Below are 16,177 nucleotides of genomic sequence, written 5' to 3' on the forward strand. Positions count from 1 at the left end.
TAGAGAATATATCCTGGATCACTATAGTGTATTTCCCATTATAATCATTTCCTTACTCTACTGTTTGGTATCTCAGGATTGGTTATGTCTCTCTCGTAGAGACTAGGTACATAAAAAGGTTAAAACAGAGTTCAAGGCCAGCCTGAGCTAGAGACCCATTCTCAAATCTAGTTATAAAGTGACTAAATTTAGGAAAGAATTAATCTTTGCAGACTAGACTGTTGAAATGTTATAGCTGGTAAAGGCACGTGCTACCATGTATAACATCCCCAGTTTGTTTCCTGGGACTCATATGGTGGGAGAGAACCAACATTCATTCATAAATCACTACTCAGCTCCACATCTGCACCACTGCCATGAAAGCGCGCAACACACACACACATACACGCTCTCGAGTGTACACACACACACATACTCGAGCACTCGAGTTCCTTTTAGATTATCTCCTCTGAGTCTTTATGTATGCTAACAAAGAAGTGGAATCTGAATTTTCTTAGAGAGACTCCCTTAATAAGCATTTTCTATTCTATGGAAAGAAAATCATTAATCTAGCACTCCTTAAGCTGGAGGCCAGCCTGTTTCGCACAAATGTGAGGTGGTAAGGGTTCTGAGGGAAACCCTGTTTGGAGACAGCTCAGCACTAGAAGCTCTAGCAGAGCAGTCAGGTTGCTGAAGTGCTTGTCATGGAAGCATGAGAACCTGAGTTTGACCCTAACACCCGTGGAAAAGCAAGATAGACCATGATGCCTGTAATCCCAGCACTGGGGAGACAAACAAAAAGATCTCTGCAGATACTGACCAGCCAGTCTACACAAACCGGCACAGTCCAGATCCCATGAGATACACTCATCTCAGAAACTAAGAGAAAAGGGGATTGAGGAAGATACTGGGCCCACCCTTCTCACAACATAAGCACACTTGGGCATGTAAACATGAACATGCACACAAACATACAAAGCAATTAAAAAACTCTGACCTGTGGGATTTTAACAGTCCAGTACCTAGTGTAATAGCAGGTATACCATTTAACACATGAATAACAAAACTGGTTCAAAAGAAGGGGCTGACAGGAGGTAGAAGATGGTCAGCAGTTTAAGAACACTTACTGCTCTTGCAGAGAACCTGGGTTTGGCTCCCAGTATCATAGGACCACATGGAATGCCAGTTCTAGAGAATCTGGTGCCTTCTCTGGATTCCATGGCATCGGGCAAGCAAATGGCACACACTTACCAAGTGGGTCAGACATACACATACAACTTCAAGAAAACCGTGGCTAAGTGGTTAAGAGTACTTGTAGGTTGATGTCAAGGCGATACATGATTGGACAGTAGAGAGTGGGGCAGGGACAAAAGTTTTTGTAAGGCTGGAGTGAGGAGGAAAGGGAGAAAATCAAGATGGAGACAGCAGAGGACGATTTAGATTGAGGTGAACTAGATCAATTTTATCTTGTCTAGGTGAACGGTTTATATCTCTATTAACTAGCAGTGAATTTATTGCTTGGATGTATTATAAATTGAAATTTTAACATAAATCTGATTGATTTTTACCAGGCTGTGGAGGACAGTGTGTGAAAGCAGTGGCTAAGAGGCAGCTGGGGCAGGCGGATCCTAGCTCTTGGGAGGCTATGGCAGGACTACCATGAGTTTATATATACCTCAACCTGGGCTAGACAGCAAACATCTGAAGAAAAGCCACAGAGAACAAAGTAAACACCAGCTTGCCCACATGTACAAGGTGTGAGAACTCTAGCTCCTGCCTAAGCAGCCTCGTGCCTGTTTTGTTATATTTTAGGGCAAATACAGGTTCCATGCTTCCTGTCTGTCAGGCACTAGTCACCACTTTCATAGATGAAGGAAACCACATGTAGCACTGCTGCAGTCCCAACACTGGGGAGGCTGAGGCAGGAGAATCATCACTAGGTTGAGACCAACCTAGGGTACACACACCATGTCTTAAAGATTCAAGAGAAAGTTATATGAATTCTTCATTCTATCCCATAACTCACCAGAAAAGATACCTTGGAATGTTGTACTCTGTGAAGACATACCATTTTTTGTGTCTTCATAGAAAACTGGGTCTATATAATAATAGTCCTTGGTGTCCTAGGCCCCTCCAAACTCCAGGCCATGAGCTGCTCAGGTCTTAAATGTATCTCCATCTGCACACACCCATCTCAATTCCTACTTTTTCAGAGAACTGCTTTGAGGTCCCCAGAGTCTAGATCGTTGTTCTTACTGTCCTGTAATGATTGATTCAGAATTCTCTTTTACTTGATATTCTATTTATGACTGGGTAGGGAGTCACATGTATACTGTGGAGAACAGAGGTTAAGTCTGATATCTCCTCCTTATAGCTTTGTGTAGACTCTGCTGATCAAATTCTTATCATTAGAGGCTAGAAAGAAGGGCTGGAGAGATGGCTCAGCAGTTAAGAGCACTGACTGCGTGGCTCACAACCATCTGTAATGGGATCTGGTGCCCTCTTCTGGTGTGTCTGAGGACAGCGACAGTGTGCTCATATATAATCTTAGAGGCTAGAAGATAGTGCAGCAGTTAAAGCACTGGCTGCTCTCCCAGATGACCTAGGTCTGAGTTTCAGCACCAACACAGACATACAAGCACCTACATAAAAACTTAATTTTTTTTTTTTTTAAAGATTTTCAACACAAGGTTGCTCTGTATAACCCTGGCTGGAACTTTCTCTGAAGCCCAAGCTGGCCTCAAACTCAGGTCCACCTGTCAGAACTACAGTTATTCACCACCACTGCAGAGTTTCTCTGTAGTTCTGGTTGTCCTGGAACTCACTCTGTAGACCAGGCTGGCCTTGAACTCAGACACCCACCTGCCTCTACCTCCCACGTGCTGGGATTAAAGGTGTGTGCCACCACCACCTAGCACACAAAAACTTCAGAAAACTCTTAGGGAGTTTTCATGGCAAGTGCCTTTTCCCTCTGAGCCATCGACAGATCCCTCATAGTGCTCTTCTGAGCCAGAATGGTGGTAGTCCATACCTTACTCCCAGTAGGGAGGCAGAGGACCAGCCTAGGCTACATACATCTCAAAAACACATACATACCTACACACACACACACACACACGCATAGTCTTTAAATCAGATCAGACTTGGACTATTCTTGTCTTAGACTGGGATCCGGGTGCTGTCCTTGATTCACCTTAGTGGGCTTTGGGGCTTAAGAGTGGGTTCTCAGCAAAGCCCAAGGACCTGTCAGGGCTGGAAATGATGGAAGAAGCCATATGCAGAGCAGGAAGTGGAGGACATTCCTTCAGGTCCACTCCTCCCCTCTGTGCAAAGCTATCACTATTTGAAGCAAAAGGGAAAACTTGCCAAGCTTTATTCCGTTGTAAAGGCTGCAGAGCACATCTACGTCTCTATCCAACCCCATCTTTACAGTCCCGAGGCAGACTCGGCTACCCCTCCCTCCGGCCTCACTTCTTCTCTTCCTCTTTCTTGTCCTTCTTGCCATCCTTGGTGGCCTGGGAGGCCAGAGAGCCCATTGCATTTCGAATGGCTTCATTGTTGGGATCCACACCTGGAAGGTTCTCTAGGACACTCTGAAGGAACTCTGGGTCCTGCATCACGTCATAGTCATCCTCCTCCTGAAAAGGAGCACCGGGAACTGGGCACACGGAGCAGCAGCGTGTGGTGGCTGGGAGCACTGCTGCCCACTGACTGCAGGGGTGGGGTGTGCAGCCAAGGGAAGGAAAGGGGCAAATCAACAAGATCTGTGCCCGCGAATGGTGAGCATTCCTGACAACACAGAAGCCTGAAAACTCTGCTGACTGAGCTGAGGCAAAACCAGACACCACAGCAGCTTTCTTGAGGGGGAGGGGGGAGCATGGACACCCAGCACTCCTTTCCCCCAGACCCTCTTGGGAGGAGTCCCACAGAACTGTTAGGGATGGAGATGACAGGCCACTCCCACTAGAAAATTCAAGGGTAACTGAACACTTACTTCTCTAACTCACTCTGTCGCCTTGGCAAGGTTTAAAAAGAAGTACACATCTATGTGTTTCCTTCTGTTGCTCCAAGACCTTTCTTATGAAATGCTGGGGAGGAAAGGCCCTGGCTCTAAAAGGGTAAGGATCTGAATACGGGATTTCAGACCTGGCTGGATCCGAGGGTCACACTGGCCCTCACCTTGACTGGCTCAGATGTGTCCATGGCTGAGCTGGCATCGATGTCAGCTGATTCTGCTTGGCCAAACTCTGAGAAAAGGAGAGCAGCAGTCAGTGCTAGTTCCTCACCCCCGACTCTGCCCAGGCCCTGCCACACGAGCCTTGGCTCACCTGCTCCCTGCAAGGACATCTGCATGGCATAGGCAATCTGCTCCTCCTCAGTCATGCTGCTGAGGTCAGGAAGCCCAGCACGGCCAAACTCCTGTTGGCTGATGGTCATCTTCAGTAGGGCATCATCTGAGTCTAGGCAAGACAGAAGGGCAGGGTAGACCTAGTAGATATTCCACAGGACTGGCCACACTACTCCCCAAGCCCAGCCCAGCCCTCCCCACTGCAGTTTGGAATGGCTAACACCCTTAAGCCCAGAAATTTGGAATCCACCTCGTTCACCTTCAGTCCCGGGTGTAGTAATTCCAGCTTCAGCTGCAGAGGCTGCAGCAGCCCGCCGTGCCTCCTCCTCCTGCCGTTGCCGCTGCTCTTCCATAGAGACACGAAGGGCCTGGTAAAGAGCAAGACAATGTCCATCAACTCCTGGGGACCACAGTTGCTGCGGTGACATCCTACACAGGGTGACACCTCCTCTGGCCTACCACATGGGGAAGAAGCTGTTAATACTGACAAATCGAAAGGGGAAAATGGAAGAAGCAAGGCAGAGCTTGGGATTTAACTGGGCGAAATGAAAACACTAGAGTCTTGCATTGGTGCCCTTCAAGGAAGTGAAAAGGGTCTTAGAAAACAGTGGACGTGCCCAAGACTGTCTAGTCCCATCAGCTGAGTATCTGTACAGAGAACAGAACCCCAGGGTCAGCATTTGCTTACCAGGGCCAATTCAGGATCAGCACTGGGATCTACCCCAAACTCAAAGTCACTGGCACCAAGACCCAGCATCGCGCCGCCTTCGCCAGCCAGAATAGGAGAACTGATGAGAGCATCAGCCAGGCTGGGTCCAGGAGGCACCGTCACCAGATGTGACCCAGTTCCATCCTTGCCATTTAGTGTGTTCACAAAGGCTGTCAGCTTCTCTGTGTTCACCTCCTGCAGAGTAGAGAGCACAAGACAGACACCCCTCCACTTGCTGCTTCTCAGTCTGTGACTGCAGCTACCTGCAGAGTCCCACTGGGGACTCAACTCTAGGAAAGGATGGTCCTGCTCATAACCATGGCATGGGATCCCGTGCCCTGCAATCCTGACTTACCTCTTCTCCAAAATTGATGATGTCAACATTCACTTTTTCTTTCTTGAGGCGTTTAGCTAGTTTCACCAGCTAGGAAGAAAGGGAGAAAAATCAAGAAATTGATTCTCTGTAGTGAGGACTGAACTTGCCTCACAGAAGCATATGGAAATTCAGCATCCTACCAAAAGTCTGCCCCCAGCACTGAACTCACACATCATCTTTCCCCAGATGACATGCCTAACTCCTCTGCCCAGTTCTAAGTACTTCAAGATACTTTCAAATGGACGCTCTGCCTGGCAGGCTATCTGTGGACTCACATCCTTCTCGTTGTCCTCCACAGGGCTACCCACAAAGGCGATGATGCGCATCTTGTGATTCTTGCCCTGCCGGTGCTTCAGAGCCAGCTTGGGAAGGAAAAAAGTCCCCGTCATTCACAGGAAACACATGTTCCTCCCCGTGTCAGTCTGTTCTTCCTGCTCCTTACAGTGCCTTTGAACCTACCACAGTGCTCACCCAATACACGCCTCTTCTTTCTGCTGTGCCTCAGGTGGACCCGAGTGTAAGAGCAGTCTCAGTTCTAAGGATTTCACAATCCTCACTCATCCTGCCCCATCCTTTCTATACTGAGCAAGTGCCCTCTGGGTCAGCAGTCCCCAACCAGGAAGGAGTTGGACGACCCTTTCACAGGGTAGCATATCAGAAATTCACATTATAATTTATAACAATGGGCAAATTGTAGTTACGAGAAGCACCAAACATAATTTGATGGTTGGGGGTCACCAAGCACGAGGAACCAGATTAAGGAATCGTTAAGGAAGGCTGAGAACCCGCGCTCTAGGTCCTCTCTCATCTTGCTCTATTTAGCACTAGATCACAGCTCTGGAGAGAAATGATCACCAACCCTCACAGCGGGGAGCCAGCAGGACTCACATGGGCCACGCGGATGCCAGTGCAGAAGGTGATCTTGCCTTTGGGTTGGACAGTGTGGAGCTTGGAGAGGATGCGGCCAGTGTCAGGAGTGAGAGTGGTCAGTACCTCACAGTCACTAGGTGTGAGAAGAGCATTTTAGTAAGTTCAGATCACACAGGTGCCCCCTCACCATGTCATTCATCTTCTCTTTTCTTCCTTCCTTCCTTTTTTCCCCCAGAAAATCGTTTCTCTGTCCTGACTATCCTGAAACTCACTATGTAGACCAAGCTAGTCTCAAACTCAGAGATCTCTGTCTCTGCCTCCCGAGTGGTGGGACTAACGGTGTGCACCACCACGGGACTATTCATTTTTTGTTTAGAGACCTTAAAAGACAACTTTTATCTTTTTTTCTAGAGAGGGTTCATTGGTTAAGAGCACTCACTGCTCTTGCCGAGGACCCAGCTTCAGTCCCCAGCACTCACACGATTGCTCACAATCAGCTCTAACTCCAGTTCCAGGGGATCTGAACCCTTTTTCTGACCTCTGTGGGCACCATGTATGAACATGGTGCAAATGTATATATACATGCAGACAAAACATTTACACAATAAAATACAAAATAAATCTAAAAAAACCAAAGATACACATCAAGTTTGAAGTTAGCCAGGACTACATAAAAACCCCGTGTGAAAAAAATCAAAAGTCAAGAAACCCTTCCCCAGCACAGCCGCACTACTCCTGAAGGAGGTGGAGCACAGGGAGGGATGAGCACAGTTGTGCCATCAACCCAGTGTGGGAGCACCACCCACCTTCACAGCCCCACTGTGTCTCACATACTTGGCTAGTGTGATCAAGCCCACGTTATTCTCAGGGTTGCTTCGGGTCTTTGAGTGACAAACGATGTTGACAGCATCCTGCTGGGCCTGCAGCCGGGTGGGAAGGAAGTCTCCATTCCGCATGTATTCACTATTGTCCACACTGTCAGAAAAGAGGGGAAACAAGAATGCTGGAGGACTCCCCTGAAACATCCTCTATAAATGAGGGAACCCTTCAACACCTCCTACCAAGTACATGTGTTACAACAGTGGCTTTCAGGCTTCTTGAAACACAGAATCACCTAGAACTCTTTTAGACACACCAGAACAGGGCATCAGAAACCATTACAGATGGTTGTGAACCACCATGTGGTTGCTGGGAACTCAAGACCTCTCTGTAAAGAGCAGTCAGTGCTCTTAACCTCTGAGCCATCTCTCCAGTCCGGAAAAGCAGTTCTAAAAAAAACAATAACACTACCCCATTCATACCAAGCTTAGAAATAGGGAAAGGTGAGCAGTATGATGTTTTGTTTGAAAAAGGATCTTGCTATGTAGCCCTGCCAGGAATTCCCGGTAGTCCCCGTGGTCTTCTGGTGTGTCTGAAGACAATGACAGTGTACAGTGTACTTACATAAAACTGCTTTCCCAGAGCAGCATATAATTTTTTTACCCCCCCCCCCCAAATTATAAAAACTTGGGCCTAAGTAAGGTATTAAGGCCCTGGTTTTGACCCTCAGTATTGCGAAATCAATTAATCCACCAATACAGGGCAGGCAACAGAGCATGGCTGTAGGCTCAGCTACTCGGGAAGTCAAGGAAAGAGGATTTCTTGAATCCAGGATTTGGGGGCAACATACTGAGATCCTGTCACTCTGTCCCCTCCCAACCTCAGTCTCCCCTAGAAACAGGATGAGCTTTCTAGAACTGAAAACTACACTGCTCTGATCTTCCTGAGTCTACCTCCTAAGTCCTGGGATTACAGGTGTGGGCCAGCACATCTGACTTGAGTTAACATGTCCATTATAACAACAATAAATACAACAGAGTTCCAGAGAGCTCTAGGCTAGCCTACTGTCGAAGCGTAATGCCATGTATAAAAAAACTAGCAAGAGAATCTGGTTCAGCAGATTAAAGCAAAGGTGAAAACTCTGTTGCCCGGAAATGCAAGACACTTCATAGAAAACACGAGGGTCTTATTATTCTGTTCCTGGGCAATCACTGATGGCTAAGGTCTCAGGTCCTAATCTTTCCTTTTATGTATCAATCCAAACAAATTATTTTGAAAAAGGACCTCAATATACATTCCAAGTTGGCCTCAAACTCATGACCCTGCCTCAACCATCCTGTGTTCTCAACACCTGTATAGCTGTGTACCACATCTAGTCGGATCAATATTCTCAAATCAATACCAGTCTGTCCAAAGGTCTGACCCCATCACCCTCAGATTGGGAACAGGACTGAGTTCAAGCTCCTCAGTCATTTCTTTCTACAGTGGCTCCTCCCCCCTTGTCACTCTGGTCTATTTCCCCAACACTTTTACTTCAGCAACTTTGTACGACCTGTCCCCAGAGTGTCTCTTTACAGCTCTTCATGAGGACTCCCCACACACCATGACACTACAGTGCTCTACACTTTACAGAGCACCATCACATGTGGCTCACCTACTTATACTACGAGACAAAGAAGTTACTACAATTCTCCAACAATAGGTAAGTGCCAGCCAGCAAACAGTTTGAATTCTAAATTCATCTTCTATTTGAACATAATCTCTCTCAGAAGTGAAAACTTAGAAAGCAAAAATATAGGACTTAGGTTAAATTTTAGTTTCAGACAGGTAATGAGTGACTTTGGAGATTTATTTTTTACTGTTCTTAGATGTGCTTGCTTGCGCACCCACAGAGACCAAAGGCACCAGCTCTTCTGGTCTTGTCAAGAAGGCAGTAGTGAACAGTACAATATGGGTGCTTGGAACCAAACTCTGGTTCACTGCAAGAACAGCAAGTGCTCTTACCCACTGAACCATCTCTCCACCCTCAACAAGCAACTACTTTGTTGTTGTTTTTGCTTTGTTTTATCATCTTTTAAGACAGGGTTTCTCTGGCTGTCCTAAAACTTGCTCTGTAGACGAGGCTGGCTTCAAACTCACAGAGATCAATCTGCCTCTGCAGCCCAAGTGCTGGGATTAACGGTGCGTGCCACCACTGCCCATCTCCAACAAGTAACTTGTAAGAGCAATATTTGGGTTGCACTTAAAATTCCCTTTTTATACTAAAAATCACTCATGATTTGCTTGAAATCCAAATGTAATTGGGCATCCTGGCTGTGTTGTTTTGGGATAGAATCTTGGTAGGTAGTCCTGATCATGACAACCCTCTTCCTCACCCTCCCAGTGCTGGAAAACAAGCTGTATTTAGGTGGCAGTGCTAGCCAATCTCCAAATGGAGACATGAGCCTAGTGACTCAGGCTCGTAGTCCTACTCATTCCAAGTTCAAGGCCAGCTTGTGCATCTTTTCAAATAAAGTCTTCAAAGCCAGCCTGAGCCAGTGTCAAAACTCCATCTAAAAAAATAATGACGACAAACAAATGCAATCCAGAAGGGGTGTGGTTCATTGGTAGAGCCCTTTCCCACTATCTGAAAACATAAAAACAAAGCCCTCTTGTAACTCTGAAAAGATATGTTCTCATCTTTATTTCATTTTTCTTGTCCTGAGTTTCTAATCTAACTCCCAATAGGTACTCTTCCCAAGTATAAACCTGGTAAGACTTAGTTCATCGGACAAGAGCACTGTAGTTTTGGATTTGATTCCTACTTATCACCACCACTTAATTTGCTGTGTGGCTAGAGCAGATCACCTAAAGTCCTTCCGACTCACTATGAAATGAAGTACTATTTTCCCTGAATGCTGTTGCGAGGTTCACATGAAACAAAGTACAGAGAAAAGGAAAAGAAGTTGAAGGCCAGTGGATGAGGCAACTGGCCTCTGTTTTACGGGAGACATGGAGGGCAGGGTGCAGGAAGGGAACCGGGGTTCCCAGGCCTGCGTTCCTGGGCCGGGATGACTCAGGGAGTCGCCTGCCTGTATCCCACGGGCCCCAAAGCCACATCTCGCCCAGCGACCCCGTCTCCACCCCAGGCCCTCAGGCTTCGGCGGCACGCACTCCAGCAACCCAGTCGCGCTCCCAACCACGTCCGAAGTTCCTCACCAAACCATAGTACTCTCCAACACCATTTTGCCACCTTCCCTCTGCGGACCGGCTTCGGGACTGACAAACAACAGCACCCCCGATTGGCCTGGCGCTTATCACCAATCAAAGAACTCAATCTTCACGCTGCCCCGCCTCCGCGTCCCGCGGTGCGTTCTGGGACTTGTAGGCGGCGCGGATGCGCAAGGGTTGGTCATCCAGTTGAGCCAGCTACCTTCACAGCCACTTCCGGAGCAGCTGTGGAGCAGCTGTAAGTGCTCCCTGCACAGCTGTGCCTTATGGCGCACGCATCAACACTGCAGTGTGAGGCAAGAGAGCTGTAATTTACCCCTCCTCTGCTCTCTCTCTTTTGTTTGTTTGGATTTTTGTTTTGTTTTTGTTACGGTTTGAGGAAAGGATGGATGCAAATTCGCTGTGGAGCTCAGGCTAAACTCCTGATCTCCTTGCTTCACCTCCGTTTACACGATGCATCATCATACTCAGATCTGAACTGCAATCTCCAGGCCAACCTGGGGTACATAGCTACATAATGAGACTGCCTCAAACACACATAGACACACGTGTGCGTGCACTGCCTTGGATATGTCAGTTCAAGCATAATCATTTAAAAAATGGGTCAGGATCGTTAATCACATTCTAACTCCCTGTTTCCCATGCAACTGCTATAAACACTTGTACCCTAAAATTTGATTTACTTCTACTGCCTGCGTTTAGTTAAATACAGAAAGAAAAAAAAATCTTTGCAGTCCCTAACCCCAGTATTGAGTCTGACAGGATGAAGGAATCCAGAAAAGTTTTGACCAATCAAAACAATTTTTTTTTAATTTAAGTGTTTGTGTATGCAGGTGCCTGCAGAGGCTGGAAGAAAACACTGAATCTTCTGGAACTGGAGTTCCAGGCAGTTGTGAGTTGCCTATCTGAGTGCTGGGAACTGAACTCTCTAAGAAAAGCAGTGAACACCATGTAATCACCCAAAGAAAGAAGAAACCAACAGGTTGTTTTGATTTGTTAATCAACACCTTTAACACCAACCCCTGGGAGGCAGAGGCAGGAAGCTCTGTGGGTTTGAGGCCAGCCTGACTTATGTAATGCATTCCAGGGCAGCCAAGGTTATATACCCAGACCTTGTCTGGGAATCAAAGGCCTGTGGCACTTGCCTGTGCTCTCAGCTATGTAGTGGAATGATTACAAGTTCAAAGTCATCTTGGAAGTTTAATGAGAGAAATTTCAGAAATAAAAAGGAAGAAGGGCTTAAAAGATGTCTCATAGTTAAGAGTCTTTTCTGAGGCAGGAAAGATGGATGACTCAGTGGTTAAGAGCACTGACTGCTCTTCCAGAGGTCCTGAGTTCAATTCCCAGCAACCACATGGTGGCTCACAACCATCTGTAATGAGATCTGGTGTGTCTGAAGACAGCTACAGTACTCTTATATATAATAAATAAATCATTTTTTAAAATAAATCATTTTTTAAAATGAGTCCTTTTTGGTTTTGTAGAGGACCAGCATTCTCTTTCCATCATCCACATAGGGTGTCTTACAGCTACCAGGAGACCTGATGACTCCTTCTGGGCTCTATAATTATACAAGTTAACACACACACACACACACACACACACACACACAGAGGTATATATACACATACATATATACCTTAAAAAAATAAGAACTTAAAAATAAATTAAATAAAAGTGTACCTTAGGGTGCCTCAGTGATCAGGTGCTTGCAGAACACAGCCAAGGCCTGATTCCAACCCTTAAGAAAAACAAGTAGACAACAACCCCCCCAAAAAAGTTCTGCCAGGCAATGGTGGTGCACACCTTTAATCCCAGTACTCAGGAGGCAGAGGCAGGTGGAGCTCTGAGTTTGCTGCCAGTTTGACCTATAGAGTAAATTCCAGGTTAGCCAAGGCTACACAGAAAACGAAACAAAAAAAATTTCAAAATACTTTGATTAATACCCCACAACTTAGGAAATACAACCGGAAATCCTGGTTCTGGTCTCTGTTTCTTGCAAATGCTTGATAGATTTTCACAAAGTATCCTTTAGCTAAACATACTTATTTGTTCTGCTTTTAGGACTAGTTTTTCTGTTTTTAAAGGCTTTGCTTATTTTATAATTTTACATGTATGTGTGTTTTGCCTTCATGTATATATGTGTACCACATGTATACAGTGTTTGCAGAAGTCCAGAGGGAATCAGATTCTCTGGAATGGGAGTTACAGACACTTGTAAAGAAGAAAAAGAAAGAGCATCATATATTGGCTGAGGTGGGGGTGGGGAAGGGAAAGCAACCAAGGCCAGCAGTGAGCTAAATGCAACAAAGTCGGAAAATAACACAGGATAAGTCAGACACAGCTAGCTTCCCTAGCTGATAATCTCAACCCAAGAAGATTCGGGTCTCCCACTGCCTCCAGAAACCTTGACCTTGACTCCCATGAGGCCCTGGCTCCAGCCCTACACTGTACTTGCCAAGTCCAATCCTGGACAAGGACACCAAAGTAAAGATCCCTTTGTCCTTTCCACAGGGCCTCTGACTCCCCACACATCCCAACTCCACCCCTTATCAACCTGACATATAAAGTATATAGTGTAAAACCATAACTCTTTGTCTCTATCAGCCTATGGTCACCTTATAATTAAAAAAATTCACCTGGTCTAACTTTAACAGTTCCCATTGTTAAAGTTAAGTCCCAGCAGAGTGGTGGTGCTTTGATCCCGCACTTGGAGGCCAACCTTGTCTATAGAGTGAGTTTCAGGACAGCCAGGGCTACATAGAAAACCCTATCTTAAAATAAAAAGAAGTTAAGAGTAGCAGGCCAGGCATGGTAGTACCTGCCTCTAATATACACAGGAGGCAGAGAGTATGAAAGGCTGAGCCAGTAAGCAGTATCCCTCCATGGTCTCTGCCTGGCCTCCAGGTTCCTGCCCCTTTTGAACCTTTCTCCTGACTTCCTTCAGGGATGAGCAGTGATTTGCAAGTGTAAGTCAAATAAGCTCTTTCCTCCCTAACTTGCTTTTAGTCATGGTGTTTAATCAAAGCAATAGTAATTGTATCTAAGAGAGATAAATTGTTTTTGTAAAATAAACAAAACTATTAGGCCCTACAATCCCAGCACTTGGAAAACTAAGGAAAAAAGAATGCTGTGATGTTCAAAGTCATCCTCGGCTACAGAGAAAAACCAAGAACTTGAGGCTATAGGCTCAGTGATTATGAGTGGGTACTGCCCCCCCCCCCCAGTTTGGTTTCTAGCACCCACAATGAGCTTGAGAAGAAGTCCACAACCTCCTGCAGCTCCAGATTCAGGGGATTTGGCATCTCTGACCTGTGCAAACACCCAAACTCACATACACAACCCTATCAAACACTGGTACATACACATAATTTAAGAGAGCAAACCGGCTGGGTGTGGCGGCACATGCCTTTAATTCCAGTGCTTAGGAAGCAGAAACAGACAGATATTTGTAACTTCTTAGCCATTTGAGGCCAGCCTTGTCTACATAGCTATTTCTAGGACAGCCCAGGATGCATAATGTTTAAAAATAAACAAAACCAGACCCAAGTTTTGTTCTGCAGTAATATATTGGTTGCACTTGAATAGAGCTATAGGCACTACCCACCACTCACCACTAGAGGGACCCTATGATCCGAGGTTACCAACCCCAAAGGCACTGAGATTCCTTTAAGAATAGCAGAAAAGATCCATCTCAAAGAGAGGCAAACTTTTTAAAGTCAGAAAGAGATGATGAAGAAAGACATTAGAAAACAGAAAGGCATCTCACGCTCACAGAGTGTTAGACTTAACATGAAAATGACCATTCTTCCTAAAGCTATTACAGAGTCAGTGCAATCCCAATCAAAATCCCCATCTCACTTTTCACAGAAATAGAAAAAAAAAAAAATCCTAAAACTCATATGGAGCTGAACAAAAAGTACAATACTGTAGGGATTACCATTCCAGATCTTAAGATATATTACAAAGCTATAGTAAAAAACAAAACAAAACAAACAAAAAAAAAAACCAAACAGACTTGAAGACCAAGGACCAAGGAACAAAATTGAAGACCCAAACATGAGTGCACATAACTTCAGCCACTTAACATTTGACAAAGATACCAAAGCATATGCTTGGAGGTGGGAGGAAGGCATCTTCAACAACTGGTGTTGGGAAAACTCCACAGGCAAAAGAGATCCAGGCAGAAGAGGGAAATTAGAAACTCCATCTCAGTGCCTACAGGGTAGGTAACTTCGTCTGATCGTAGGGTCCCTCTTGTGGTGAGTGGCAGGTAATGCTTTATTCAATTCAAACCACCTTGTGCAAAAACAACTCCAAGTGGTTCAAAGACTTCAATGTGAATGGGGAAACACTGAAAGTGCCAGAAGGAAAGTCAGTACCCATGGGTTGGAGAGATGGCTCAGACTGCCCTTCCAGAGGTCCTGAGTTCAAATCCCAAAAACTACATGATGGCTCACAACCATCTGTAATGAGATCTGATGCCCTCTTCTGGTGTGTCTGAAGACAGCTACAGTGTACTTCTGCACAGCTAACTAAATAATTAGGAGGAGGAATCCCATATTTACAGAAATTTAAGTTCTCAAAAGAAATGGGGGGGGGGGGGTAATCAAATAACCATCTAGTCAGAACGGCAGTGACAAGACTAGGAAGACAGTAGACAATGCATGCTGGAGGGGTGTGGAATTGAAAACTGGTGTAGCCACTATGGAAATTAGTGTGGAGAATTCTCAAAGATAAATGTACCAGGTGCCCCAGCTATACCATTCCTTGGCATATGCCCAAAGGATTCTTGCTGAGCCCAGCTCACTGTTGCTCTATTCACAACCGCAGAGATGGGAAGGACCTAAATGCCCTTCAACAGATGAATGGCTAATGAGAATATGGGGCATGCACTATGGAGCGCTGTTCTGTGGGGAGCACAAAGATCTCCAGGAAAAACATGGGGTTGCTTTCGTTTTTTTGAGAGAAGGTTTCTGTTATCTTTTGGCTGCCTCCTGAGTGCTCAGATTAAAATCATGCGCCACCACAGCCCGGCTCCAGAGTTGTCCTTTCAATGGAAAAACATGTAAAATCTGTTTCTGCCCACCAGGCTGGAAACAGGTGATTAACACTGCAGTGATCTGTGGTGTCTGCTGGGCCAAGCCTTATCAAGCAGGACTGGAGGAAGCTCATCTAAATGACCTGTCTGTCTGTATGACAGAGACCAGACTAGAACCTTCCGTAGGCCCTTAAGCTAGTACAGGCAGCCTATCTCCAGAACCCATCTTTTTGGAAGAAATGCCACATACCCCGAGTTGCCTTTGACGTAATTATAACCTGAATACTTGGGATTGTATTTCACCAGGGAACTGTTTTTTCCAGTTGTACTATGTTTAAGTATGCTGGCAATAAATCCCGACATCAGACCTTTTTGCAAGTTTTATCCAGTTTGATGAAGTCAAACTGAATTAAGTATCTAATCTCACCTCTTCATGGATCACTTCACTGCTGGCTACAATACCTGAGGGACCACCTCAACTCATACCAAAATGTGGGGCACGTGACTTTCTGAGAATGTAATAGAAATTTGGGGTTCAGAAAACTTAGGCCTGTCACTGAAAAGGTTTGTGACTTTGAGAGTGGAATTAATAGTTCTCGGTCTGAGACAAAGCATTTTGTTTAATCATTAAAACATTTGTTAAGATCTAAAGGACCAACAGTTCTGCAACTTTATACTCATAAAACTAATTATACTGAGTCCATGTAGAAAGGACAATAAAATAACCTGTCAATTATTTTTTAAAAATGGAGAGAAAAATTTCTGCCAAACCCATCTTGACATGGCAAGCAAAATGGACTCCACAGCTGCTGGGTATCAGGCCAG

General features: G+C 45.5%; 1 protein-coding gene across 3 annotated transcripts; it reads right to left on the reverse strand.

Annotated features, from left to right (window-relative positions):
• Positions 1 to 3,334: 3,334 nt before the first annotated feature.
• On the reverse strand, positions 3,335 to 10,366 carry PSMD4 (proteasome 26S subunit ubiquitin receptor, non-ATPase 4). 3 transcript variants are annotated; one of them, XM_080916216.1, is made up of 10 exons: positions 10,300 to 10,366; positions 7,117 to 7,257; positions 6,301 to 6,415; positions 5,688 to 5,774; positions 5,392 to 5,460; positions 5,016 to 5,231; positions 4,587 to 4,695; positions 4,308 to 4,439; positions 4,159 to 4,226; positions 3,335 to 3,617 (listed from the first exon to the last, which is right to left on the reverse strand). In XM_080916216.1, exons 1-10 carry the CDS (start codon positions 10,323 to 10,325, stop codon positions 3,447 to 3,449), a joined length of 1,134 nt encoding a protein of 377 aa, XP_080772342.1. In that variant the 5' UTR covers positions 10,326 to 10,366; the 3' UTR covers positions 3,335 to 3,446. The 3 variants fall into 3 exon arrangements, with proteins under 3 accessions (XP_080772342.1, XP_080772341.1, XP_080772343.1); XM_080916215.1 differs by having other exon boundaries at positions 4,578 to 4,695; XM_080916217.1 differs by having other exon boundaries at positions 4,578 to 4,695; positions 10,255 to 10,362.
• Positions 10,367 to 16,177: the final 5,811 nt, after the last annotated feature.

This window comes from Micromys minutus, assembly GCF_963924665.1.
Source record: "Micromys minutus genome assembly, chromosome: 4".
NCBI lineage: Eukaryota > Metazoa > Chordata > Mammalia > Rodentia > Muridae > Micromys > Micromys minutus.

Bases quoted from the DNA above. Each gene is read 5' to 3' on its own strand.
- PSMD4 (XM_080916215.1), bottom strand. From the start codon at position 10,325: ATGGTGTTGGAGAGTACTATGGTTTG. The intron at 7,258-10,299 runs GTGAGGAACTTC...CTTTTCTGACAG, and splicing joins TTGGAGAGTACTATGGTTTG to TGTGGACAATAGTGAATACA. The intron at 5,461-5,687 runs GTGAGTCCACAG...CTTTCTTCCTAG, and splicing joins TGGAGGACAACGAGAAGGAT to CTGGTGAAACTAGCTAAACG.